At 30.1% G+C, this 26,911-nt stretch overlaps 1 protein-coding gene across 1 annotated transcript; it reads left to right on the plus strand.

The window, feature by feature from the left end:
* Positions 1-72: 72 nt before the first annotated feature.
* Positions 73-26,784, plus strand: LOC119611765 (F-box only protein 32-like). Its single transcript, XM_037967454.1, has 6 exons — positions 73-305; positions 2,323-2,696; positions 23,310-23,596; positions 23,754-23,935; positions 23,997-24,089; positions 26,209-26,784. The coding sequence occupies exons 2-6, from the start codon at positions 2,593-2,595 to the stop codon at positions 26,590-26,592; spliced, it is 1,050 nt and encodes a 349-aa protein (XP_037823382.1). The 5' UTR covers positions 73-305; positions 2,323-2,592; the 3' UTR covers positions 26,593-26,784.
* The last annotated feature ends 127 nt before the right edge of the window (positions 26,785-26,911 follow it).

The raw sequence follows: 26,911 nt of genomic DNA on the forward strand, positions 1-26,911 counted from the left end.
ACCATCGTTTGCCGCTGGCAGCACTGTATTCCGTTATTAACATTTCGAATAGGATTTACAATCGTTTAGTTCACTTTAGTGACTCGATTCGTGTGGAACGTTTAAATACAACAGCGGAAAACTAGCAACTTGAGTTTGAATTTTTTTCTCACAGACTCTGTATTGAATAAAAAAAGAATAAATGAAAAATACAAAGTGCAAAAAGTGTTTATTAAAACAAAACAGACAACAATTATAAGAAAAACAAATTGGGAGAAAAAACTTCAATATCTAAATCAAAGGCGAAGAAATAAACAAATTAAAAAGTAAATACAACAAATTAAAGTTACTACAACAGTTTATACCTATTTAATAACACTTTCTACGCCATTAATAGACCTTTGTGAAATTTTCTTTGTTTCAATTACATTTTTTTTCTATTAAAATGTCTGCTAAAGAGGAGTTTATGGGGCCAATAGTTAAAAATAGATCTTTTTGGGAAATTTCTTTAAACATATTTTAATTTATTTATTGGAATTTATCAATTATACACATTTTCCTTTCTATTTTTGTGTTTTTTGTTTAGTCTAATTGGAAAAAACATACATTTTTATACACAAAAGTACTCACATACACTCATACATATAATTTTGTAATTAAAACAAGTACTAAGCAAAAAAAGCAAAAAAAAAAATAAACGAAAATATAACAACAAATAATGCAGTTCATAATAACACCAAAAAGAAAATACAAACAAAAACAAATACAACTATGTAGATGAAAGCAAAATAATAAACGTCGTAATTTGCAGAAATCAGCTGTCTATCCACAATACCAAAACTGAAAAGAAAAACAAAAACACAACAATACAATATAAACAAACACTAAATAATAATAAAAAGGGTTACCAGTTTATTTTAGTTAAACTAATGGCAAGGGCAAATGCAGGGAATTTGATATTTTACAGAAATTAGAATTTTCTATGAATAGAGGTCTTTTTAACTGGACTGAGGTTAGAACTGAAGTAGATCTGAACTAGAACTGAACTAGAACTGAACTAAACGAACTAGAACTGAACTAGAACTGAACTAAACGGAACTGACTGAACTAGAACTGAACTAGAAACTGACTAGAACTGAACTAGAACTGAACTAGAACTGGAACTAGAACTGAAACTAGAACTGAACTAAGACTGAACAGAACTGAACTAGAACTGAACTAGAACTGACTAAGAAACGACACTAGAACTGAACTTGAACTGAACTGAAACTAAACTGAACAGAACTGAACTAGAACTGAACTAGAACTGAACTAGAACTGAACTAGAACTGAACAGAACTAGAACTGAACTAGAACTGAACTAGAACTGAACTAGAACTGAACTAGACTGACTAGAACTGAACTAGAACTGAACTAGAACTGAACTAGAACGGAACTAGAACTGAACTAGAACTGAACTAGAACTGAACTAGAACTGAACTAGACTGAACTAGAACTGACTAGAACTGAACTAGAACTGAACTAGAACTGAACTAGAACTGAACTAGAACTGAACTAGAACTGAACTAGAACTGAACTAGAACTGAACTAGAACTGGAACTAGAACTGAACTAGAACTGAACTAGAACTGAACTAGACTGAACTAGAACTGAACTAGAACTGAACTAGAACTGAACTAGAAACTGAACTAGAACTGAACTAGAACTGAACTAGAACTGACTAGAACTGACTAGAACTAGACTGAACTAGAACTGAACTAGAACTGAACTAGAACTGAACTAGAACTGAACTAGAACTGAACTAGAACTAGAACTAACTGAACTAGAAACTGAACTAGAACTGAACTAGAACTGCATAGACTGAACTAGAACTGACTAGGAACTGAACTAGAACTGACTAGAAACTGAACTAGAACTGAACTAGAACTGAACTAAACTGAACTAGAACTGAACTAGAACTGAACTAGAACTGAACTAGAACTGAACTAGAACTGACTAGAACTGAACTAGAACTGAACTAGAACTGAAATAGAACTGAACTAGAACTGAACTAGAACTGAACTAGAACTTAACTAGAACTGAACTAGAACTGAACTAGAACTGAACTAGAACTGAATTTAAACTCTGTTTACTTCAGAAAAGTTTTGTGTTAAACTATTGTTGAAAACATTTTATATTTAATTCAATTAATCACTTTTTGGTAGATTTATTAATCCTTAAGTAAACATCAAAGAAAACATCATCTAATTATTTTGCTCCAATTATTATTTATAACATCAAAAATTTCTCTATTTCTATGGCTAATTTTAAAATTTAATCTTTTTTTACATTTCTCTATTTGCAGCTACCAAATAATAGAAAGAAAATAAAGTATATTTTTTAAGTAAAACTTGAGTGCTTAACCGTCCTATAGTTTTAAATACGTTTTTTAATTTTCAAATAAATATTGTATTTTGCCATCATATCAAAGAAACACTGCTAAAATTAGTTTAAATAGAAGAAAACAAGTGATACGTGTTAAAACTACCATTTTTGTTTTAAAATTTTAAATAATACTAGTAAATAAATTATTAAATAGTAGTTAAAAAAAAAGAAAACAAAAAAAAAAACCAACATGCCGTTCATTTCGAAAGATTGGCGCTCACCCGGTGAAGCTTGGGTTAAAACTGAAGAAGGTTGGGAAAGATTGAAAGTTTTAGAATGCGGTAAACGTAAACGGTAAGTGAATATTTACGTATCATGGACTTAAAGTAAATACATCAAAAAATACTTAAATATTGCATAACATTTGAAAATATTGCATTATTTTTAATAAATAAATAAAAAACTCTGATTGAATGGCATGCAACGCTAATGCAAACGCAATCCCCTTTTAAAAATATTTAAAATGCAAGTTTGTACAACAGACATTTGAAAAAAGAAAAAAAAAAATATTTATGCATTTGTCATCTAAAAAATAATGCTGTAACACTCATGTCTCTGATCCCCATACAAACATGAACACGTACAGAAAAAAATTTTGATTGAATTCAATTAAATTTGAAATGGAAGTAAAATTTTTTATACGGAACACAAAAGCTAAAAAAAATTGCAAAAAATAAAACATAAATAAAAACCAGAAATACTATTTAAAAAAACTATGTATATATGTTGATTTGACTTAAAAGTTGCATGAAATATTCCTTTTCTGCACCCACCACTCACTCACCACACAAAAAAAAATGTCATGGAAACTATATAATAACCTGATTACATGCCACAAATTTGAAACCAAAAACTTATAAAACAGCCGTAACACAAAGAAATACAGAATAATAGAAAATCAAGGAAGTAGAATATATAGGAGGGGAGGTAAAATAGTTTAATATTGAATAATTCCATTTGAGATTCACTTTCTATTAAATGATGGTTATTCTAAAGGTCAAGTTTATTTGAGTGGACAGTGGAGTAGGAGAAGCTAAATGGAAGTATAAAACATTCTTTAAGGTAAATATGGACTATAGACAGGACTGTAGTCCAAACTATAGACTAGACATTGGTACTAGACTATAGTTTAGGTTATAGTCAAGACTGTCGACTTGACTACTGCCCAGACTATTGACTAGACTCTTGTGAAGATCGGGACTATAGTCCAAACAATAGACTACACCATAGACCGGACTATAGTCCAAATTATAGACTAGTACATACTAGATTATTGAGTAAACTATAGACTAGACGTTAGTGTCTAGTTTAAAGTCTAGTCTATAGTCTAGTCTATAGTCTAGTCTATAGTCTAGTCTATAGTCTAGTCTATAGTCTAGTCTATAGTCTAGTCTATAGTCTAATCTATAGTCTAATCTATAGCTAATCTATAGTCTAATCTATAGTCTAGTCTAGTCTATAGTCTAGTCTATAGTCTAGTCTATAGTCTAGTCTATAGTCTAGTCTATAGTCTAGTCTAGTCTATAGTCCTAGTCTATAGTCTAGTCTATAGTCTAGTCTATAGTCTAGTCTATAGTCTAGTCTATAGTCTAGTCTATAGTCTAGTCTATAGTCTAGTCTATAGTCTAGTCTATAGTCTAGTCTATAGTCTAGTCTATAGTCTAGTCTATAGTCTAGTCTATAGTCTAGTCTATAGTCTAGTCTATAGTCTAGTCTATAGTCTAGTCTATAGTCTAGTCTATAGTCTAGTCTATAGTCTAGTCTATGTCTAGTCTAGTCTAGTCTATAGTCTAGTCTATAGTCTAGTCTATAGTCTAGTCTATAGTCTAGTCTATAGTCTAGTCTATAGTCTAGTCTATAGTCTAGTCTATAGTCTAGTCTATAGTCTAGTCTATAGTCTAGTCTATAGTCTAGTCTATAGTCTAGTCTATAGTCTAGTCTATAGTCTAGTCTATAGTCTAGTCTATAGTCTAGTCATAGTCTAGTCTTAGTCTAGTCTATAGTCTAGTCTATAGTCTAGTCTAGTCTATAGTCTAGTCTATAGTCTAGTCTATAGTCTAGTCTAGTCCTATAGTCCTAGTCTATAGTCTAGTCTATAGTCTAGTCTATAGTCTAGTCTAGTAGTCTAGTCTATAGTCTAGTCTATAGTCTAGTCTATAGTCTAGTCTATAGTCTAGTCTATAGTCTATAGTTCTAGTTCTATAGTCTAGTCTAAGTCTTAGTCTATAGTCTAGTCTATAGTCTAGTCTATAGTCTAGTCTATAGTCTAGTCTATAGTCTAGTCTATAGTCTAGTCTATACTCTAGTCTATAGTCTAGTCTGTAGTCTAGTCTGTAGTCTAGTCTATAGTCTAGTCTATAGTCTAGTCTATGGTCTAGTCTATAGTCTAGTCTATAGGTCTAGTCTATAGTCTAGTCTAGTCTAGTCTATAGTTAGTCTAGTCTAGTCTAGTCTAGTCTAGTCTATAGTCTAGTCTAGTCTATAGTCTAGTCTAGTCTATAGTCTAGTCTAGTCTATAGTCTATAGTCTAGTCTATAGTCTAGTCTATAGTCTAGTCTATAGTCTAGTCTATAGTCTAGTCTATAGTCTAGTCTAGTCTATAGTCTAGTCTATAGTATAGTCTATAGTCCTAGTCTAGTCTATAGTCTAGTCTATAGTCTAGTCTATAGTCTAGTCTATAGTCTAGTCTATAGTCTAGTCTATAGTCTAGTCTATAGTCTAGTCTATAGTTTAGTCTATAGTCTAGTCTATAGTCTAGTCCATAGTCTAGTCTATAGTCTAGTCTATAGTCTAGTCTATAGTCTAGTCTATAATCTAGTCTATAGTCTAGTGTATATTCTACTGTACTGTCTATAGTCTAGTCTATGGTTTCAACTCTGAAATTTGTGAAAAAATATTAAAAATTTTTAATCAATTTCTGTCCGTCATTTTGTGCAATCAAATTTGTTTCTTTAATTCCAAATAACTTGCAACATTCACACTTCAAACTCATTGCACATTTACTAGATTACAGACAAAGAGAAGACGAGAGAAGTGGCAAAACAAACAGAAAAAAACTCACAATATAAAATTAAGTTTATGGTTCGATGAATATAAACAATTTCAAACATTAACTGTACTCATATAGATAAAAAATAAAGTGCAGTAAAATAATTTTGGAGTTTTCCAGTAATCGAATAAAACTTTGAACATGCTGAATTATGTTTTTGTTTTAAGTTTCTAGAAGGCTTAGATAATTGCATTTTCTATAATAAATTATTTTGTTTTCAATGCTCAATTACCGAATAATCAGTAACTTTATATGAAAATAAAATCACTAAAATCACATCAATAGCTTAACTTTTATTGCGATTACCATTAAAAAGTTACAAACAAAATAAAGCAATTTTGTTAAATATGCAATTAAGCACACAACAAGTAAATATTTTTTGTTGGCTATAAATTTAAAAACTATTTCTATATATTTAATCTAAGTAAATTATTAGTTGCATAAAATGCCTGAATTTCCAGCAAACTAAAAACTAAACACAATTTATTAGGGTGATAATTTGTTTAAAGGCAATTTAACAAATAAGAAAGCGTAAATTTTGTTTTTGTTTGGACAATTTAATTTGAAATAAAAAACTTATACAGTTTATAAAATGGAAAAAGGTAAATTTAAATAAACTATTTGGGTGATTCAACTCTAGTCCGTATAGCGAACTCTGTCTTGTTGAAGTTGATGAACTCCAGTCTGTCTAGAGAAGAGGGAACTAAACTAAGCTAGAAATGAACTAGAACTAACTAGAACTGAAACTAGAACTGAACTAGAACTGAACTAGAACTGAACTAGAACTGAACTAAACTGAACTAGAACTGAACTAGAACTGAACTAAAACTGAACTAGAACTGAACTAGAACTGAACTAGAACTGAACTAGAACTGAACTAGAACTGAACTAAAAACTGAACTAGAACTGAACTAGAACTGAACTAGAACTGACTAAAACTGAACTAGAACTGAACTAGAACTGAACTAGAACTGAACTAGAACTGAACTAGAACTGAACTAGAACTGAACTGAACTGAAGAACTGAACTGAACTACTGAAACTAGAACTGAACTAGAACTGAACTGAACTAGAACTGAACTAGAACGAACTAGAACTGAACTAGAACTGAACTAGAACTGAACTAGAACTGAACTAGAACTGAACTAGAAGAACTAGAACTGAACTAGAACTGAACTAGAACTGAACTAGAACTGAACTAGAACTGGACTAGAACTGACTAGAACTGAACTAGAATGAACTAGAACTGAACTAGAACTGAACTAGAACTGAACTAGAACTGAACTACAACTGAACTACAACTGAACTAAACTGAACTAGAACTGAACTAGAACTGAACTAGAACTGAACTAGAACTGAACTAGAACTGAACTAGAACTGAACTAGAACTGAACTAGAACTGAACTAGAACTGAACTAGAACTGAACTAGAAGAACTAGAACTGAAGTAGAACTGAACTAGAACTGAACTAGAACTGAACTAGAACTGAACTAGAACTGAACTAGAACTGAACTAGAACTGAATTAGAACTGAACTAGAACTGAACTAGAACTGAACTAGAACTGAACTAGAACTGAACTAGAACTGAACTAGAACTGAACTAGAACCGAAATAGAACTGAAATAGAACTGAACTAGAACTGAACTAGAATTGAACTACAACTGAACTAGAACTGAACTAGAATAGAACTGACTAGAACTGAACTAGAACTGAACTAGAACTGAACTAGAACTGAACTAGAACTGAACTAGAACTGAACTAGAACTGAACTAGAACTGAACTAGAACTGAACTAGAACTGAACTAGAACTGAACTAGAACTGAACTAGAACTGAACTAGAACTGAACTAGAACTGAACTAGAACTGAACTAGAACTGAACTAGAACTGAACTAGAACTGAACTAGAACTGAACTAGAACTGAACTAGAACGGAACTAGAACTGAACTAGTAACTGAACTAGAACTGAAATAGAACTGAACTAGAACTGAAACTAGAAACTGAACTAGAACTGACTGAACTAGAACTGAACTAGAACTGAACTAGAACTGAACTAGAACTGAACTAGAACGAACTAGAACTGAACTAAACTGAACTAGAACTGAACTAGAACTGAACTAGAACTGACTAGAACTGAACCTAGAACTGAACTAGAACTGAACTAGAACTGACTAGAACTGAACTAGAACTGAACTAGAACTGAACTAGAACTGAACTAGACGAACTCTAATGAACTAGAACTAGAACTGAAACTGAACTGAACTAGAACTGAACTAGAACTAGAACTGAACTAGAACTGAACTAGAATTGAACTAGAACTGAAACTAGAACTGAACTAGAACTGAACTAGAACTGAACTAGAACTGAACTAGAAACTGACACTTAGGAACTAGACTAGAACTAGAACTAGAGAACTGAACTAGAACTGAACTAGAACTGAACTAGAACTGAACTAGAACTGAACTAGAACTGAACTAGAACTGAACTAGAACTGAACTAGAACGAACTAGAACTGAACTAGAACTGAACTAGAACTGAACTAGAACTGAACTAGAACTGAACTAGAACTGAACTAGAATTGAACTAGAACTGAACTAGAACTAACTAGAACTGAACTAGAATGAACTAGAACTGAACTAGAACTGAACTAGAACTGAACTAGAACTGAACTAGAACTGAACTAGAACTGAACTAGAACTGAACTAGAACTGAACTAGAACTGAACTAGAACTGAACTAGAACTGAACTAGAACTGAACTAGAACTGAACTAGAACTGAACTAGAACTGAACTAGAACTGAACTAGAACTGAACTAGAACTGAACTAGAACTGAACTAGAACTGAACTAGAACTGAACTAGAACTGAACTAGAACTGAACTAGAACTGAACTAGAACTGAACTAGAAACTGAACTAGAACTGAACTAGAACTGAACTAGAACTGAACTAGAACTGAACTAGAACTGAACTAGAACTGAACTAGAACTGAACTAGAACTGAACTAGAACTGAACTAGAACTGAACTAGAACTGAACTAGAACTGAACTAGAACTGAACTAGAACCGAATAGAACTGAAATAGAACTGAACTAGAACTGAACTAGAATTGAACTACAACTGAACTAGAAATGAACTAGAACCGAACTAGAAATGAACTAGAACTGCACTAAAACTCAACTTGATTAAATGATATCAATACTTTAAGTATCTTCAATAATTGCATAACAGTTGTTAATTGTAATTGAATTATGAACAATAACGGTATAAGTAGTTAATCTTAATTGTTCATTGTTTCAAATGAAAACTTTAAAAAAAAACTTTGTAATAAGTACTCTATCATCAATTTTAAGTGTCAATCTCAGCAGCAGCATCTTTCCATCGTCATTATTATTCGATTTAATGAAATGTCAAAATGTACAAGCAAGCAATGTTCTATAAATAAAATTCTTAAAATTTACATGAGTTGGATAGCTTTGTGTGTTTCTATTTAAGTGTGTACTTTAAATATAAATGTGACAATTTTTCCTTTTGTAAATTATGGAAAAGTATTTCCTGCATTTTCTTTCTCTATACAAAATTACAGTTTTATTACAAACAAGTAAATATGTATGTATATATGTATGTGTGTGTACAAAATCTTAGACCCCTCAATATATGTACATTCCTTATAGAATTCACAATTTCAAGAAAAATCCAAAGAAATACTACCAAACGTAGAAAAAATTCGAAAACCACAAAGACGTAATTTTTCTATTTTTATAACAAAACTTATTTCTACATGAGATTTATTTAAATTTAAAAGAAAACATTAAAAAAAACAAAAAAAAAAAACACATGTGTTTCTTATCTTTACAAAAGAACTTAAATGAACTTTACAAAAAAAAGCACGTGAATTTTGTAATTCTAAAAGTTTACATTAAAGGTCATCAAATACAATCAAATTGTTTTTTTAATTTCTATATATTTCTTTTATAAGTTAAAAATTTTAATTGAAATTTGTTTTAGATTTCTTAAAAATATATTGCCCCATTTAAGTATTTTTTTATGATTTGTCTAGTAACTATTTATAATAATAAACTTCCTTATAGTTGAAGTGATTTTGTTGATCTATTTTCTTGTTGTTTCTACCAAATATTACTTTTGACCATAAATTGAAAATGACCTAGATTTCACTATATTGTACTTATTTTCTATGAAGGTTTATATGTATATGTATGTATATAAAAGTTTGTACATACTTTTCGAGCACAATATATAATTTTCATTTTTCAACTGACTGACACCAACAAGTACAAAAACGAACTTATGGAGTTTTATTATATACATATATGTATATACTACCAAACAGATATTAAATGAATGTCTTGTTTATTATATATTCTAACGAGAACTGATCTAGAAAATCTAGAGTAGAGCAGATTAGAATTGATCACCTCTCGTTGATCAACTCTCGTCTGTCCGTTCCAGTTTAGTTCTAGTTCAGTTCTAGTTCAGTTCTAGTTCAGTTCTAGTTCAGTTCTAGTACAGTTCTAGTTCAGTTCTAGTTCAGTTCTAGTTCAGTTCTAGTTCAGTTCTAGTTCAGTTCTAGTTCAGTTCTAGTTCAGTTCTAGTTCAGTTCTAGTTCAGTTCTAGTTCAGTTCTAGTTCAGTTCTAGTTCAGTTCTAGTTCAGTTCTAGTTCAGTTCTAGTTCAGTTCTAGTTCAGTTCTAGTTCAGTTCTAGTTCAGTTCTAGTTCAGTTCTAGTTCAGTTCTAGTTCAGTTCTAGTTCAGTTCTAGTTCAGTTCTAGTTCAGTTCTAGTTCAGTTCTAGTTCAGTTCTAGTTCAGTTCTAGTTCAGTTTCTAGTTCAGTTCTAGTTCAGTTCTAGTTCAGTTCTAGTTCAGTTCTAGTTCAGTTCTACTTCAGTTCTATTTCAGTTCTATTTCAGTTCTAGTTCAGTTGTAGTTCAGTTCTAGTTCAGTTCTAGTTCAGTTCTAGTTCAGTTCAGTTCTAGTTCAGTTCTAGTTCAGTTCTAGTTCAGTTCTAGTTCAGTTCTAGTTCAGTTCTAGTTCAGTTCTAGTTCAGTTCTAGTTCAGTTCTAGTTCAGTTCTAGTTCAGTTCTAGTTCAGTTCTAGTTCAGTTCTAGTTCAGTTCTAGTTCAGTTCTAGTTCAGTTCTAGTTCAGTTCTAGTTCAGTTCTAGTTCAGTTCTAGTTCAGTTCGTTCTAGTTCAGTTCTAGTTCAGTTCTAGTTCAGTTCTAGTTCAGTTCTAGTTCAGTTCTAGTTCAGTTCTAGTTCAGTTCTAGTTCAGTTCTAGTTCAGTTCTAGTTCAGTTCTAGTTCAGTTCTAGTTCAGTTCTAGTTCAGTTCTAGTTCAGTTCTAGTTCAGTTCTAGTTCAGTTCTAGTTCAGTTCTAGTTCAGTTCTAGTTCAGTTCTAGTTCAGTTCTAGTTCAGTTCTAGTTCAGTTCTAGTTCAGTTCTAGTTCAGTTCTAGTTCAGTTCTAGTTCAGTTCTAGTTCAGTTCTAGTTCAGTTCTAGTTCAGTTCTAGTTCAGTTCTAGTTCAGTTCTAGTTCAGTTCTAGTTCAGTTCTAGTTCAGTTCTAGTTCAGTTCTAGTTCAGTTCTAGTTCAGTTCTAGTTCAGTTCTAGTTCAGTTCTAGTTCAGTTCTAGTTCAGTTCTAGTTCAGTTCTAGTTCAGTTCTAGTTCAGTTCTAGTTCAGTTCTAGTTCAGTTCTAGTTTCAGTTCAGTTCAGTTCTAGTTCAGTTCTAGTTCAGTTCTAGTTCAGTTCTAGTTCAGTTCTAGTTCAGTTCTAGTTCAGTTCTAGTTCAGTTCTAGTTCAGTTCTAGTTCAGTTCTAGTTCAGTTCTAGTTCAGTTCTAGTTCAGTTCTAGTTCAGTTCTAGTTCAGTTCTAGTTCAGTTCTAGTTCAGTTCTAGTTCAGTTCTAGTTCAGTTCTAGTTCAGTTCTAGTTCAGTTCTAGTTCAGTTCTAGTTCAGTTCTAGTTCAGTTCTAGTTCAGTTCTAGTTCAGTTCTAGTTCAGTTCTAGTTCAGTTCTAGTTCAGTTCTAGTTCAGTTCTAGTTCAGTTCTAGTTCAGTTCTAGTTCAGTTCTAGTTCAGTTCTAGTTCAGTTCTAGTTCAGTTCTAGTTCAGTTCTAGTTCAGTTCTAGTTCAGATCTAGTTCAGTTCTAGTTCAGTTCTAGTTCAGTTCTAGTTCAGTTCTAGTTCAGTTCTAGTTCAGTTCTAGTTCAGTTCTAGTTCAGTTCTAGTTCAGATCTAGTTCAGTTCTAGTTCAGTTCTAGTTCAGTTCTAGTTCAGTTCTAGTTCAGTTCTAGTTCAGTTCTAGTTCAGTTCTAGTTCAGTTCTAGTTCAGTTCTAGTTCAGTTCTAGTTCAGTTCTAGTTCAGTTCTAGTTCAGTTCTAGTTCAGTTCTAGTTCAGTTCTAGTTCAGTTCTAGTTCAAGTTCAGTTCTAGTTCAGTTCTAGTTCAGTTCTAGTTCAGTTCTAGTTCAGTTCTAGTTCAGTTCTATAGTTCAGTTCTAGTTCAGTTCTAGTTCAGTTCTAGTTCAGTTCTAGTTCAGTTCTAGTTCAGTTCTAGTTCAGTTCTAGTTCAGTTCTAGTTCAGTTCTAGTTCAGTTCTAGTTCAGTTCTAGTTCAGATCTAGTTCAGTTCTAGTCAGTTTTGAACTAGAACTACAAAATCTAGTCCCTCGATTGCTTTTTAGGCCAGTGTTGCATTTATTACTAACTCTGGCCACTAGTTTTAATATTTTTGTTGTTATGTACATATTTTTTGTACATACATCCATCTATAGTATAAATAAATTCTATATATACTAGGTCTATAGGTACCCAATTGCATCCATATACTATAGTACTCCTGTAGTTTAACACGAGTAAAAATTTTTTGCCACCATCATACAACTCTGTTCAACAAAATAATAGTAGTTTATCCTATATACACTCAAACACACACATACAAAAGTATATAGATTTATGTAATTTGGATGTGTGTATATAGGAAACATACTATGGAAACCTTCACCTCATTTCTTCAATGTTTTTATTTTGCTTTCTCTTTCTCTTCTTGTATATTGTTGTACTTGTTTTTGTTGAGTTTTGCAGTTATTTTCGCCATTTGTCATGTTCCTACATACACACACGTACTCACAATATTGTGGCTTTAGTACCGTTATGTTTGCTAAAGTGTGTTTATGTGTATTGCTTAGTTGTTGGTTGTCCTTTTTTTTGCTGTCAGGTTTTTTTGTTTTTTGCTTGCAACAGCAGCATCCATATAAATAATTATTTATAACAAATTGTTGCATAAACTATAATAATAACAAAAAAACAAACAACAACAAAAAACATGCCAGCTGATTGAACAAAGTCTTGTTTTCTTTTTTTTTTGCCCACAAAACATGTGCATGTGTCATATTTTATTATTCTTTTTTTTTGTTTTTTCTGATTTTTTTCTCTGTGTGTATATAGTATAAATAGCTTAAAGGTTGTAAAACAAAGATAAATGTTTAACTTTTAAATTTAGTAATTGTGTTTGTGTGTGTACAAAAGGTGTAATTAATTGCAAATTGTTAAGTTATCTAAAAGGTAAAAACTGGGGTAAATATTTTTAGTTATTTTTTTGTGAAATTATCAGTACGGAAAGGAAAATTATTGTTACAATGAAAAAGAGATAATTATCCGGATAATGTAATGAATTTCTTGAATTTTTTATTAAAAATTGCTTAAGGTTTCTAATGATTAATCATACAATTTCAATCGATTAATTAAGAATTTTTTACATATTGTTAATTTTTAATCGAATTTACGTTTATAGCAATTCGATTAATCGTCAAAAAATTTAATCGGTTTTTCGAATAATTTTTTTATTTGTATAAATTGAAAAGAACAGCTTTACAACATTTTTATGTAGTTTTATAAAAAAAATTAATCGAATAATTTTATTCGAATAATTTTAATGGAATAACTTTATTCAAATAATTTTATTCTGCTAATCAATTAATTTTGTTTCAATAAAATTATCGATTGTATTTATACGATTAATCGTGAAAATTTATTAGATTATTCGAATAATCGTTTTTTTATTCGTTTACCAAAAAAAAAGAAGTTTTATTCGAATAATTTTAATCGATTAATTTTAATTTTATTCAAATAATCAATTCAATTTATTGTTTTAATCGAATTTGCAATTTTATTTATTCGCTTTATCGTGAAATTTTATTTGGTTACTCGAATAATATACATATATTATTCGTATAAATTTTAATGTATTTTTATAAGTATTTTTAGTCTTTTAAAACGATTTTTAAACGTGTTCATATTTTTGAACGATTCACATTAATCGATTATTCGAATAATTTTATTCGTAAAAATTTTTATGCATTATCTAAATGGCTTTAATCTAAATTTTAATACATATTAATAAATTTATAAAAATTTTAAACTTTTATTCGAATATTTTTAATCGATTAATCGGTTTATTTTTATTCGAATAATCGTTAAAATGATCGAAAAAGATACTAAAAGTGCCTTTTCGTAAATTCAATCATTTTAAACAAATGTATCCATTATTCGAATATTTTTAAACGATTAATCGGATAATTTTATTCGAATAATTGCAATAATTAGCGAAACAATAATGAAATTTTTACTTTTTTATAATTTCCAAATATTTTTATTCGAATATTTTTAATCGAATAATTTTATTCGAATAAATACAAAAAAAAAATTAAAAATATAGTTTTAAAAAATGTAATCTTAATCTTAAAATTTTAAGTAATTTATTCGATTATTTTTAACTATTAATCGTATATTTTTATGCGATTAATTGCAAAAATATTATTCGAATATTTTTTATTTAAAAACAAACTGTTTTAGAAAATGTAATTCATTTATGACAATTTCAACTATTTTAGTCGGTTATTCGAATATATTTTAACGATTAATCGAATAATTTTATTGTAATATGATTGAAAATACCTACATTGTATATTTTTCCCAGAAAAGTTTTTGTCCTTTTCTAAAATTTTTACATATTTTTTATTCGAATATTTTTAATTGATTAATCGGATAATTTTATTCGAATAATTACAAAAATTAAAACAAATTATTTGTGAATTATAATGAACTGAAATATTTTAGTAAATAATTCGAATATACATACATACATACATACATATTCGAATAACATACATATGTTAACGATTAATCGGTTAATTTTATGCGAATAATCACAAATATTATCGAAAAATTGTTTTACGAGAAAGTTTTTGTCATTTATTTCATATTTTTTTTTTCGTTGTTATAAATTACAAATACTTTTATTCGGTTATTTTTAAACGATTAATCGAATAGTTTTATTCGAGTAATTGCAAAAAAAATTTTTTTTTTTTGAAAACTGTAATTCATTTATGACAATCTCAACTATTTTAGCCGGTTATTCGAATATATTTATACGATTAATCGAATAATTTTATTCGAATAATCGCAAAAAATGATTTAAAATACATTGTATATTTTCTTAAAGAAGAAAAAAACAAAGTTAAAATTTAAGAAGTCATTTTCTTAAATTTTATCTTTGTTTTTTTTTTATTCGAATATTTTTAATTGATTAATCAGATAATATTATTCGAATAATTGCAAAAAATCTAAAAATCTATAAAAATGTATTTCATTAGTGATAATTTTAACGATTAATCGAATAATTTTATTCGAATAAATGTGAAAAATATAAAAAATTATTTTCCCAGAAAAGTCTTTGTCGTTTTCTTAAATTTTAACTTTGTTATAATTTTAAATACTTTTATTCGAATATTTTTAATCGATTAATCGTATAAATTTATTCGAATAATTGCAAAAAATTAAAAAAAATGTTTGGAAAAAATTATTTGTGAATTATAATGAACTTAAATATTTTAGTAAATTATTAGAATATACATATTCGAATAACATACATACATATGTTAACGATTAATCGGTCAATTTTATGCGAATAATCGCAAATATTAACGAAAAATTGTTTTACAAGAAAAGCTTTTGTCATTTATTTCATAATTTTTTTCGTTGTTATAATCTACAAATATTTTTATTCGAATATTTTTAAACTTTTTTTTTTTTTGAAAACTGTATTTTTTTTTTGACAATGGAAACTATTTTAGCCGGTTATTCGAATATATTTATACGATTAATCGAATAATTTTATTCGAATATACGAATACTTTGTATATTTTGTCACATAAAAGAAGTTTTTGTCTTTTTCTTAAATTTTAAAATTGTTTTTTTTTTTATTCGAATATTTTTAATCGATTAATCGGATAATTTTAATCGTATAATTGCAAAAATTTAAAAAATTCTTATAAAAAATTTTCTTAATTTGTGATAATTTCATATACATATGTATATTACTTAATTATTCGAATATATTTTAACGATTAATCGAATAATTTTGTTCGAATAATTGTAAAATTTATAAAAAATAACATTTTCCCAGAAAAGAGTAACTGGACTTTTCTTAAATGATTTTTAAATGTTTTTATTCGAATATTTTTAATCGAATAATTTTTTCCGAATAATTGCAAAAAATCTAACAAAAATACTTTATTTAATTTGTGTTAATTTTAATCATTTCAGTCAGTTATTTGAATGTAATTTAACGATTAATCGGATAATTTTATTCGAATAATCGGAATTATTTACGAAAAAATACTTTTTTGTTAAAAAAAGATATTAAACTTTGTTAAAATTCTAAATATTTTTAAACGAAAATATTTTTAAACGAATAATCGTATAATTTTATTCGAATAATTTTTAAAGCAAATAAAATATCTCTTTAAAAATGCATTTCCCGTTGTAATTTAAATTCCTTTTTTTATATTTTGTCAAATAAATTGTGTCATTAAAATTTATTTTACTACTTGTCAAAACGCTAAATATAGCGCATTTTTTTTTGTCTTTCTTTTCCTTTTAGGAAAAAATATAATTAATTAATTTTGTTTTTATTTTAAATTACTGTTGAAAAGAAGCCCTGTGTGGAGAAAGAAAAAAAACTTCATTTAAGACAAATGAAAAAAATAAAATATTTAAAAATAGCTAAAGATGTGTATTCAGAGAAATATTTATGGGTTTATATATTTCACAGATACCAGTGCATTATAACACCATTTTCAATAAAATTTGAAAAATTTCAAAATTAATTTTAGAAATTTTAAAAATTTTTCTTTGTTTTTTTTCAAAATTTTAAAAAACTATAAAAAAATCTGAAATTTCCTTAACATTCCTTTAAAAAATGAAAATTGTTTAAATTACTATTGAAAATGGTGTAAACCATAGTATCGAGATTTATATATGGGTGAATGAATGCTGTTTATACATTTAGTTTGCCAACCGACCAACCAGTCAGCCAGCCAGCCATTGCGTTCATTATACATAGGAAAAACTCCAAATGTTTTTCTCTGTATCTTATGGATTGTCTATAAAACAAAACAAAAAAATGAAGAGCAAAAAGATACATTTTTATTTCTTTGTTGCAAACGAAGCAAAGAAAATATATAAACCAAAAGGTAAATGAACGTTTGATGGCTTGACATAATGTCGTTGAATGATTTATCTGAATCCATGTGGTTTTATAAATAAATTCATAGTAATTTTATTTATTTCCACTAAAAAGAAACTAAACATGACATTTAATCCAAGAGATTTAGAATGTTATATTTTTGAATAGGTTGATATTTAAATAAAAAAACTAAATTGATGCAATAAATTAGTTTAAAGTAAAATTTTAATTTAAATACTGCTGACTATAGTATATTCTATAGTCCAGACTAGAGTCTATTCTATAATCCAGACTCTAATCTGTTCTATAATCCAGACTATAGTATATTATATAGTCCTGACTATAGTCCAGTCTATAAACTACTCTATAGTCCAGACTATAAACCATTGTATAGTTCAATCTATTGACTATTCTATAGTTCAAGCTATAGACTATAGTCCAGACTATAGACTATTCTATATTCCAGACTATAGGCTATACTATTGTCCAGACTATATACTATCCTATAGTCCAGACTATAGACTGTTCTATAGTCCAGACTATAAACTATTCTATAGTCTAGACTATAGACTATTATATAGTCCAGACTTTAGACTAATCTATAGTCCAGACTGTAGACTATTACATAGTCCACACTAAAGACTATTCTATAGTCCAGACTATAGACTATTCTATAGACCAGACTATAGACTATTCTACAGTCCATACTGTAGACTATTCTATAATCCAGACTATAGACTATTCTATAGTGCAGACTATAGACTATTCTATAGTGCAGACTATAGACTATTCTATAGCCCAGACTATAGACTATTCTATAGTCCAGATTATAGACAATTCTATAGTCCAGACCATAGACTATTCTATAGTCCAGACTATAGACTATTCTATAGTCCAGACTATAGACTATTCTATAGTTCAGACTATAGACTATTCTATAGTCCAGACTATAGACAATTCTATAGTCCAGACTACATACTCTTCTTTAGTCCAGACTATAGACTTTTCTATAGTCAAGACTATAGACTCTTCTATAGTCAAGACTATAGACTCTTCTATAGTCAAGATTATAGACTCTTCTATAGTCAAGTCTAAAGACTGTTATATAGTTCAGACTATAGACTATTCTATAGTCCAGACTGTAGATTATTCTATAGTCCAGACTATAGACTATTCTATAGTCCAGACTGTAGACTATTCTATAGTCCAGACTGTAGACTATTCTATAGTCCAGACTATAGACTATAGTATAGACAATTTTATAGTCCACACTATAGACTATTCTATAATCCAGAATATAGACTACTCTATAGTGCACTATAGACTATTATATAGCCCAGACTATAGACTATTCTATAGTCAAGACTATTCTATAGTTCAGACTATAGACTATTCTATAGTCCAGACTATTCTATAGTCCAGACTATTCTATAGTCCAGACTATTCTATAGTCCAGACTAAAGACTATTCTATAGTCCAGACTATGGACTATTCTATAGTCCAGACTAGAGACTATTCTCTAGTCGAGACTATAGACTATTCTATAGTCCAGACTATAGACTATTCTATAGTCCAGACTATAGACTATTCTATAGTCCAGACTATAGACTATTCTATAGTCCAGACTATAGACTATTCTATAGTCCAGACTATAGACTATTCTATAGTCCAGACTATAGACTATTCTATAGTCCAGACTATAGACTATTCTATAGTCCAGACTGTAAACTATTCTATAGTTCAGGCTATAGACTATTCTATAGTCCAGACTATAGACTATTCTATAGTCCAGACTATGGACTATTCTATAGTCCAGACTATAGACTATTCTATAGTGCAGACTATAGACTATTATATAGTCCAGACTATAGACTATTCTATAGTCCAGACTAAAGACTATTCTGTAGTACAGACTATAGACTATTCTGTAGTCCAGACTATAGATTATTCTATAGTACAGACAATAGACTATTCTATAGTCTAGACTATAGACTATTCTATAGTAAAGACTATAAACTATTCTATAGTCCAGACTATAGACTATTTTATAGTCCAGACTATAGACTATTTTATAGTCCAGACTATATACTCTTTAAGAATATAGATTCTTCTATATTCAGAACTGTAGACTATTCTATAGTCTGGACTGTAGACTATTCTATAGTCCAGACTATAGACTATTCTATAGTCCAAACTATGGACTATTATATAGACAACACTATAGTCCAGACTATAGACAACTCTATAGTCCAGACTATAGATCACTCTATAGTCCAGACTATGAACCACTCCATAGTCCATACTATAGACCACTCCATAGTCCAGACTATAGACTATTCTATAGTCAAGACTGTAGACTATTCTATAGTCAAGACTATAGACTATTCTATAGTCTAGAACATAGACTATTCTATAGTCCATACTTAGTCCATTCCATAGTCCAGACTATAGTATATATTCTATAGTATATAGAGTAGTTATTTTAATATTCAGGCCGTCTGGATTTGTGTGAAAATGTTTTATCTAATTCAACATCTTCACAAGGACCTTGACATCCATTACTACATAATACGTTTATTTGTTGTCCCTATGAAACTGGTGTGTCTTGTATTTGTTGATTCGTTTAAACATGACCTTTAACAACTCCTATAAGTGTTAAGTAATTAGTTCCACAACTTTTTAAATAACAACTTAATTACATATTCTTGTCATGTTTGCCCTTTTTCAGTTTTACTTTTTCTTTCTTGGGGTTTATTTTCCTTTTTGCAACAAAATATCAAAAGATTTTTTTTACAAATAATATAATGTAATTTAAATTGATACCAATTTGTAATTAAAACCTAAACCTTATATAGAAAAAAAAACCCAATTAAAATTGTGAGCAAAAAAGCAATATTGCATCATAATCATTACACATTCACAGACACTGACAATTGCAACACAAGCCACCATCAAGGATACAATTTGAAAAGGAGGCAAATGAAAAAATTCAAACAACAAAAACACAAATTTTACAAGGACACTGGACAAGCTGATATGTTGGTGTTTTTGACAGCAAAAAAAGAAATACGGATAGATATGTACTTGTATTAAATGTGAACAAAAGAGAAATCAAACTCAAAACCAAAATAACCAAACGTCCGACCGACCGACCAACAACACATGACCTTAGATTTGAGAAAAAACAGACAAACCATCAGGCATTTAACATGTAATTAGGAATATTTTATAATGATATGTTGGGTTCTGTTGTTGTGAGGGTGTGAAAAAGGTTATGGAATGGTAAATTTTTAAAAGCAAACAATTATCAAATGTAATTAAGGATTTGTTTTAAAGACTTTAGACTATTCTATAGTCCAGACTATAGACTATGCTGTAGTTCAGACTATAGACTATTTTATAGTCTAGACTATAGACTATTCTATTGTCCAGACTACATACTATTCTATTGTCCAGACTATAGACTATTCTATAGTCCAGGCTATAGACTATTCTATAGTCCAGGCTATAGACTATTCTATAGTCCAGGCTATAGACTATTCTATAGTCCAGACTATAGACTAATCAACAGTCCAGACTATTGATTACTCTATAGTCCAGACTATAGACTATTCTATACTTCAGAATATACACTTTTCTATAGTAAACCATAAACTATTCTACAGTCCAGACTATAGACTATTCTATAGTTCAGACTATAGACTATTCCATAGTCCAGACTATAGACTATTCTATAGTCCAGACTATAGACTATTCCATAGTCCAGACTATAGACTATTCTATAGTCCAGAATATAGACTATTCTATAGTCCAGACTATAGACTATTCTATAGTCCAGAGTATAGAATATTCTATAGTCAAGACTATAGACTATTCTATGGTCCAGACTATAGACTATTCTATAGTTCAGACTATAGACTATTCTGTAGTCCAGACTATAGACTATTCTATAGTCCAGAGTATAAACTATTCTATAGTCCAAACTATAAACCATTCTATAGTCCAGACTATAGACTATTCTATAGTCCAGACTATAGATTATTCTATAGTTCAGACTGTAGACTATTCTATATTACAGACTGTACAGTTTTCTACAGTCCAGACTATAGACTATACTATAGTCCAACTATTTTAACTATTCCATAGTCCAGACTATAGACTATTCTATAGTCCAGAGTATAGAATATTCTATAGTCAAGACTATAGACTATTCTATGGTCCAGACTATAGACTATTCTATAGTTCAGACTATAGACTATTCTATAGTCCAGACTATAGACTATTCTATAGTCCAGAGTATAAACTATTCTATAGTCCAAACTATAAACCATTCTATAGTCCAGACTATAGACTATTCTATAGTCCAGACTATAGACTATTCTATAGTCCAGACTATAGATTATTCTATAGTTCAGACTGTAGACTATTCTATATTACAGACTGTACAGTTTTCTACAGTCCAGACTATAGACTATACTATAGTCCAACTATTTTAACTATTCCATAGTCCAGACTATAGACTATTCCATAGTCTAAATTATAGACTATTGTATAGACCAGACTATAGACTATTCTATAGTCCAGACTATAGACTATTCTATAGTCCATACTGTAGATTATTCTATAGTCCATACTAGAGATTATTTTATAATCCAGACTATAGACTATTTTATAGTCCACACTATAGACTATTCTATAGTCCAGACTATAGACTATTCTATAGTCCAGACTATAGACTATTCTATAGTCCAGATTATAGACTATTCTATAGTCCAGTCTATAGACTATCTATAGTCCAGACTATAGGCTATTCTATAGTTCAGACTATAGACTATTCTATAGTTCAGATTATAGACTATTCTATAGTTCAGACTATAGACTATTCTATAGTCCATACTATAAACTATTCTATAGTCCATACTGTAGACTATTTTATAGTCCATACTAGAGATTATTTTATAATCCAGACTATAGACTATTCTATAGTCCATACTATAAACTATTCTATAGTCCATACTGTAGACTATTTTATAGTCCAGACTAGAGATTATTTTATAATCCAGACTAATCTATAGTCCAGACTATAGACTAATCTATAGTCCAGACTATAGACTATTCTATAGTCCAGACTTTAGACTATTCTATAGTCCAGACTATAGACTATTCTATAGTCCAGACTATAGACTATTCTATAGTCCAGACTATAGACTATTCTATAGTCCAGACTATAGACTATTCTATAGTCCAGACTATAGACTATTCTATAGTCCAGACTATAGACTATTCTATAGTCCAGACTATAGACTATTCTATAGTCCAGACTATAGACTATTCTATAGTCCAGACTATAGACTATTCTATAGTCCAGACTATAGACTATTCTATAGTCCAGACTATAGACTATTCTATAGTCCACACTATAGACTATTCTATAGTCCAGACTATAGACTATTCTATAGTCCAGACTATAGACTATTCTATTGTCCAGACTATAGACTATTCTATAGTCCAGACTATAGACTATTCTATAGTCCAGACTATAGACTATTCTATAGTCCAGACTATAAACTATTCTGTAGTCCAGACTATAGACTATTCCATAGTCCAGACTATAGAATATTCAATAGTTCAGACTGTAGACTATTCTATACTACAGACTGTACAGTTTTCTACAGTCCAGACTATAGACTATACTATAGTCCAACTATTTTAACTATTCCATAGTCCAGACTATAGACTATTCCATAGTCCAGACTATAGACTATTCCATAGTCCAGACTATAGACTATTCCATAGTCCAGACTATAGACTATTCTATAGTCCAGACTATAGACTATACTATAGTCCAGACTATAGACTATTCTATATTCCAGTCTATAGACTGTTCTATAGTCCAGACTATAGACTATAGTCCAGACTATAGACTATTCTATAGTTCAGACTATAGACTATTCTGTAGTCCAGACCTTAGACTACTCTATTGCTCAGAGTCTCTTCTATTCTGTTCACATTTTTCTGTTTTCTACACCACTGTTTTTAAATCGTCGTATCTCTTACATCTTTACAGCTGTTGTTTAATAAATTATTTAACTTTCTAAAACTTTAAACGTTCCAATAAATTTTCATACTCTAGCTGACACTAGACAACTTTCTTTAAATTAATAAATTATATAAGTAAAAGCAAATCAACTACTCTTCCACACTTACACTATAAATAAAAATATAATTGCAATTTTCATTAAATAATTTTTTGCAACAAACCATTAACGACTTGTTCGCCTTAATTTTATTACAATATTTCTTATTTCTCCTTGTATGTACATATTTAGACTTCCCTCCACTAATGAAGACAACTATGAAAGTGATGATAACAACGAGGAAACTATACCACCGCACTGCCACATTACCATTAGATGTACACGAGAAATAGCCGGTTTTAATGGTCTGGGTGAAGCTGTGCGACGTCTGGATTTCCGCAGTTCAGTACGGGATCGTCGACGTTTTCATTATATTTGTGCTTTGTTAAGGCTGCTGGTGGCACACAAAGGCATTGCCAATTTGTCGGGCAGTGCCCAGAAACAATTGTTGCAAATGGTCGAAGAGGTGGCATCGCATGGTAAGTACAAGTTGTTTTATTTCCTTTTTATTTAATTATTAATTTGTTGCTAGAAAGCAAACATGTTCGTGACATTTTTGTTTTATTTAAAACAAGTGAAAAAAGAAAAATATGTTTCATTTCCGGCTTAAATTATCTTACGTTTTTTTGCTTCCAGTCAGTGATAGTCAACAACATTTGAATGTTTTACGTGGCCTGGCTGTACAATTGCAGCATATTGTCTATCAGGAAAATCAAAAATGTTGGGGCAAACCATTGGGTAGTTCGAATTTATGGCAGGAACATGTTGAGACCATTAAACGTATACAACAAGTTGCCAGTCAAATTGAAATAAGAGAGGTTTGTTAGGCTTTTTATTGAAGATTTGTTATAGTTGTTAATTTGGTTTGATTTTTCTTAGCCTGGTCCTGAAATACGTCCAAAACTACATGATTTACCCGAAGAATGTATTAGAGAAATAATATTGCGCATTGGTGATCATAGAGATTTAGAGGTGAGTTACAAATAATAGTCTATAGTCCAGAATATAGACTATTGTTTAAAGTATAATAACTAGAACTGACCTAGAACCGAACTAGAACTGGACTAGAACTGGACTAGAACTGAACTAGAACTGAACTAGAACTGAACTAGAACTGAACTAGAACTGAACTAGAACTGAACTAGAACTGAACTAGAACTGAACTAGAACTGAACTAGAACTGAACTAGAACTGAACTAGAACTGAACTAGAACTGAACTAGAACTGAACTAGAACTGAACTAGAACTGAACTAGAAACTGAACTAGAACTGAACTAGAACTGAACTAGAACTGAACTAGAACTGAACTAGAACTGAACTAGAACTGAACTAGAACTGAACTAGAACTGAACTAGAACTAGAACTGAACTAGAACTGAACTAGAACTGAACTAGAACTGAACTAGAACTGAACTAGAACTGAACTAGAACTGAACTAGAACTGAACTAGAACTGAACTAGAACTGAACTAGAACTGAACTAGAACTGAACTAGAACTGAACTAGAACTGAACTAGAACTGAACTAGAACTGAACTAGAACTGAACTAGAACTGAACTAGAACTGAACTAGAACTGAACTAGAACTGAACTAGAACTGAACTAGAACTGAACTAGAACTGAACTAGAACTGAACTAGAACTGAACTAGAACTGAACTAGAACTGAACTAGAACTGAACTAGAACTGAACTAGAACTGAACTAGAACTGAACTAGAACTGAACTAGAACTGAACTAGAACTGAACTAGAACTGAACTAGAACTGAACTAGAACTGAACTAGAACTGAACTAGAACTGAACTAGAACTGAACTAGAACTGAACTAGAACTGAACTAGAACTGAACTAGAACTGAACTAGAACTGAACTAGAACTGAACTAGAACTGAACTAGAACTGAACTAGAACTGAACTAGAACTGAACTAGAACTGAACTAGAACTGAACTAGAACTAAACTAGAACTGAACTAGTACTGAACTAGAACTGAACTAGAACTAGAACTGAACTAGAACTGAACTAGAACTGAACTAGAACTAGAACTAGAACTGAACTAGAACTGAACTAGAATGACTAGAACTGAACTAGAACTGAACTAGAACTGAACTAGAACTGAACTAGAACTGAAACTAGAACTGAACTAAACTGAACTAGAACTGAACTAGAATGAACTAAACTGAACTAGAACTGAACGATAACTGAACTAGAACTGAACTAGAACTGAACTAGAACTGAAACTAGAACTGACTAGAACTGAACTAGAACTGAACTAGAACTGAACTAGAACTGAACTAGAACTGAACTAGAACTGAACTAGACTGAACTAGAACTGAACTAGAACTGAACTAGAACTGAACTAGAACTGAACTAGAACTGAACTAGAACTGAACTAGAACTGAACTATAGAACTGAACTAGAACTGAACTAGAACTGAACTAGAACTGAACTAGAACTGAACTAGAACTGAACTAGAACTGAACTAGAAACTAGAACTGAACTAGAACTGAACTAGAACTGAACTAGAACTGAACTAGAACTGAACTAGAACTGAACTAGAACTGAACTAGAACTAAACTAGAACTAAACTAGAACTGAACTAGAACTGAACTAGAACTGAACTAGAACTGAACTAGAACTGAACTAGAACTGAACTAGAACTGAACTGAACTAGAACTGAACTAGTACTGAACTAGAACTGAACTAGAACTAGAACTGAACTAGAACTGAACTAGAACTAGAACTGAACTAGAACTGAACTAGAACTGAACTAGAACTGAACTAGAACTAGAACTGAACTAGAACTGAACTAGAACTGAACTAGAACTGAACTAGAACTGAACTAGAACTGAACTAGAACTGAACTAGAACTGAACTAGAACTGAACTAGAACTAGTCTAAAGGTTAGACTTTAATCTATATTCCAGACTATAGTCTATAGTTGTCTAAATATCTCCTGATCATTATAATGATGAGTTCATTTTAATTTCGAGATCTGGCATAATTAGCTTGAACATTTTTAGTTTTAGGTATTATTAATATTGATATTAAAATTCTCCCATTATTTCCACTTTCCCGTTTATTTTTCGCTCCATGTTTAGGCCTCCGCCGATGCCTGGAAAATCATGTCAAAACTAGTAAACGAACAACGCATCTGGCGTGAACTCATACGTTTTCATTTCAATCAAAATCAAATCGATTCAATTCTAGAACTAAACAAACTGAAACACATGAACGATGTTAAGGATGGTAAAAAATTCTATCATCAATTGAGACGTACCTATGGACTTAATGATGATTATCAATTTGCCGAAATATTATCGCTGTGTCGTTATTGTTGTTGTCTATTTTGGCCCTCCGACGGTCATCCCTGTATTGTCGATCAAAGTCCTGACTATAAACAAAGACTAGAAGAGGCCGGAGGTCAACTGGCTTTAACGCAGCCAGTACCACCAGCTCAATTTTTAAAATTTTTCTCCTTGTAAATGTAATATATTATTTTTTGTCTGTAAGTTATAGGAAACCCAATAGAAGAACTCAAAATCTAAACGCAAGATCTTTAAACAAAAAATGATTTTATTATTTAAAAGCTAATGGTGATACAAGAAATATAAATAAAAATTAAAAAAAAAAAATATTAAAAAAATAATTAAAATAAAAAATTTAAAAGAAAATTGCAACATGAAAGAAAGTAAGAGTGAGTTTAGGATAGAGATTTGTTTGAAATTTCCTAATGACAAGGAATTGTTAATGTTTAATTAAGGTTTTGAAATTTGATTAATATTTAATAAATACCAGACTATA

Source organism: Lucilia sericata, unplaced genomic scaffold, assembly GCF_015586225.1.
Source record: "Lucilia sericata isolate MDLA Ls3-8-SP2 unplaced genomic scaffold, ASM1558622v1 Contig001527F_arrow, whole genome shotgun sequence".
Classification (NCBI taxonomy): Eukaryota; Metazoa; Arthropoda; class Insecta; order Diptera; family Calliphoridae; genus Lucilia; species Lucilia sericata.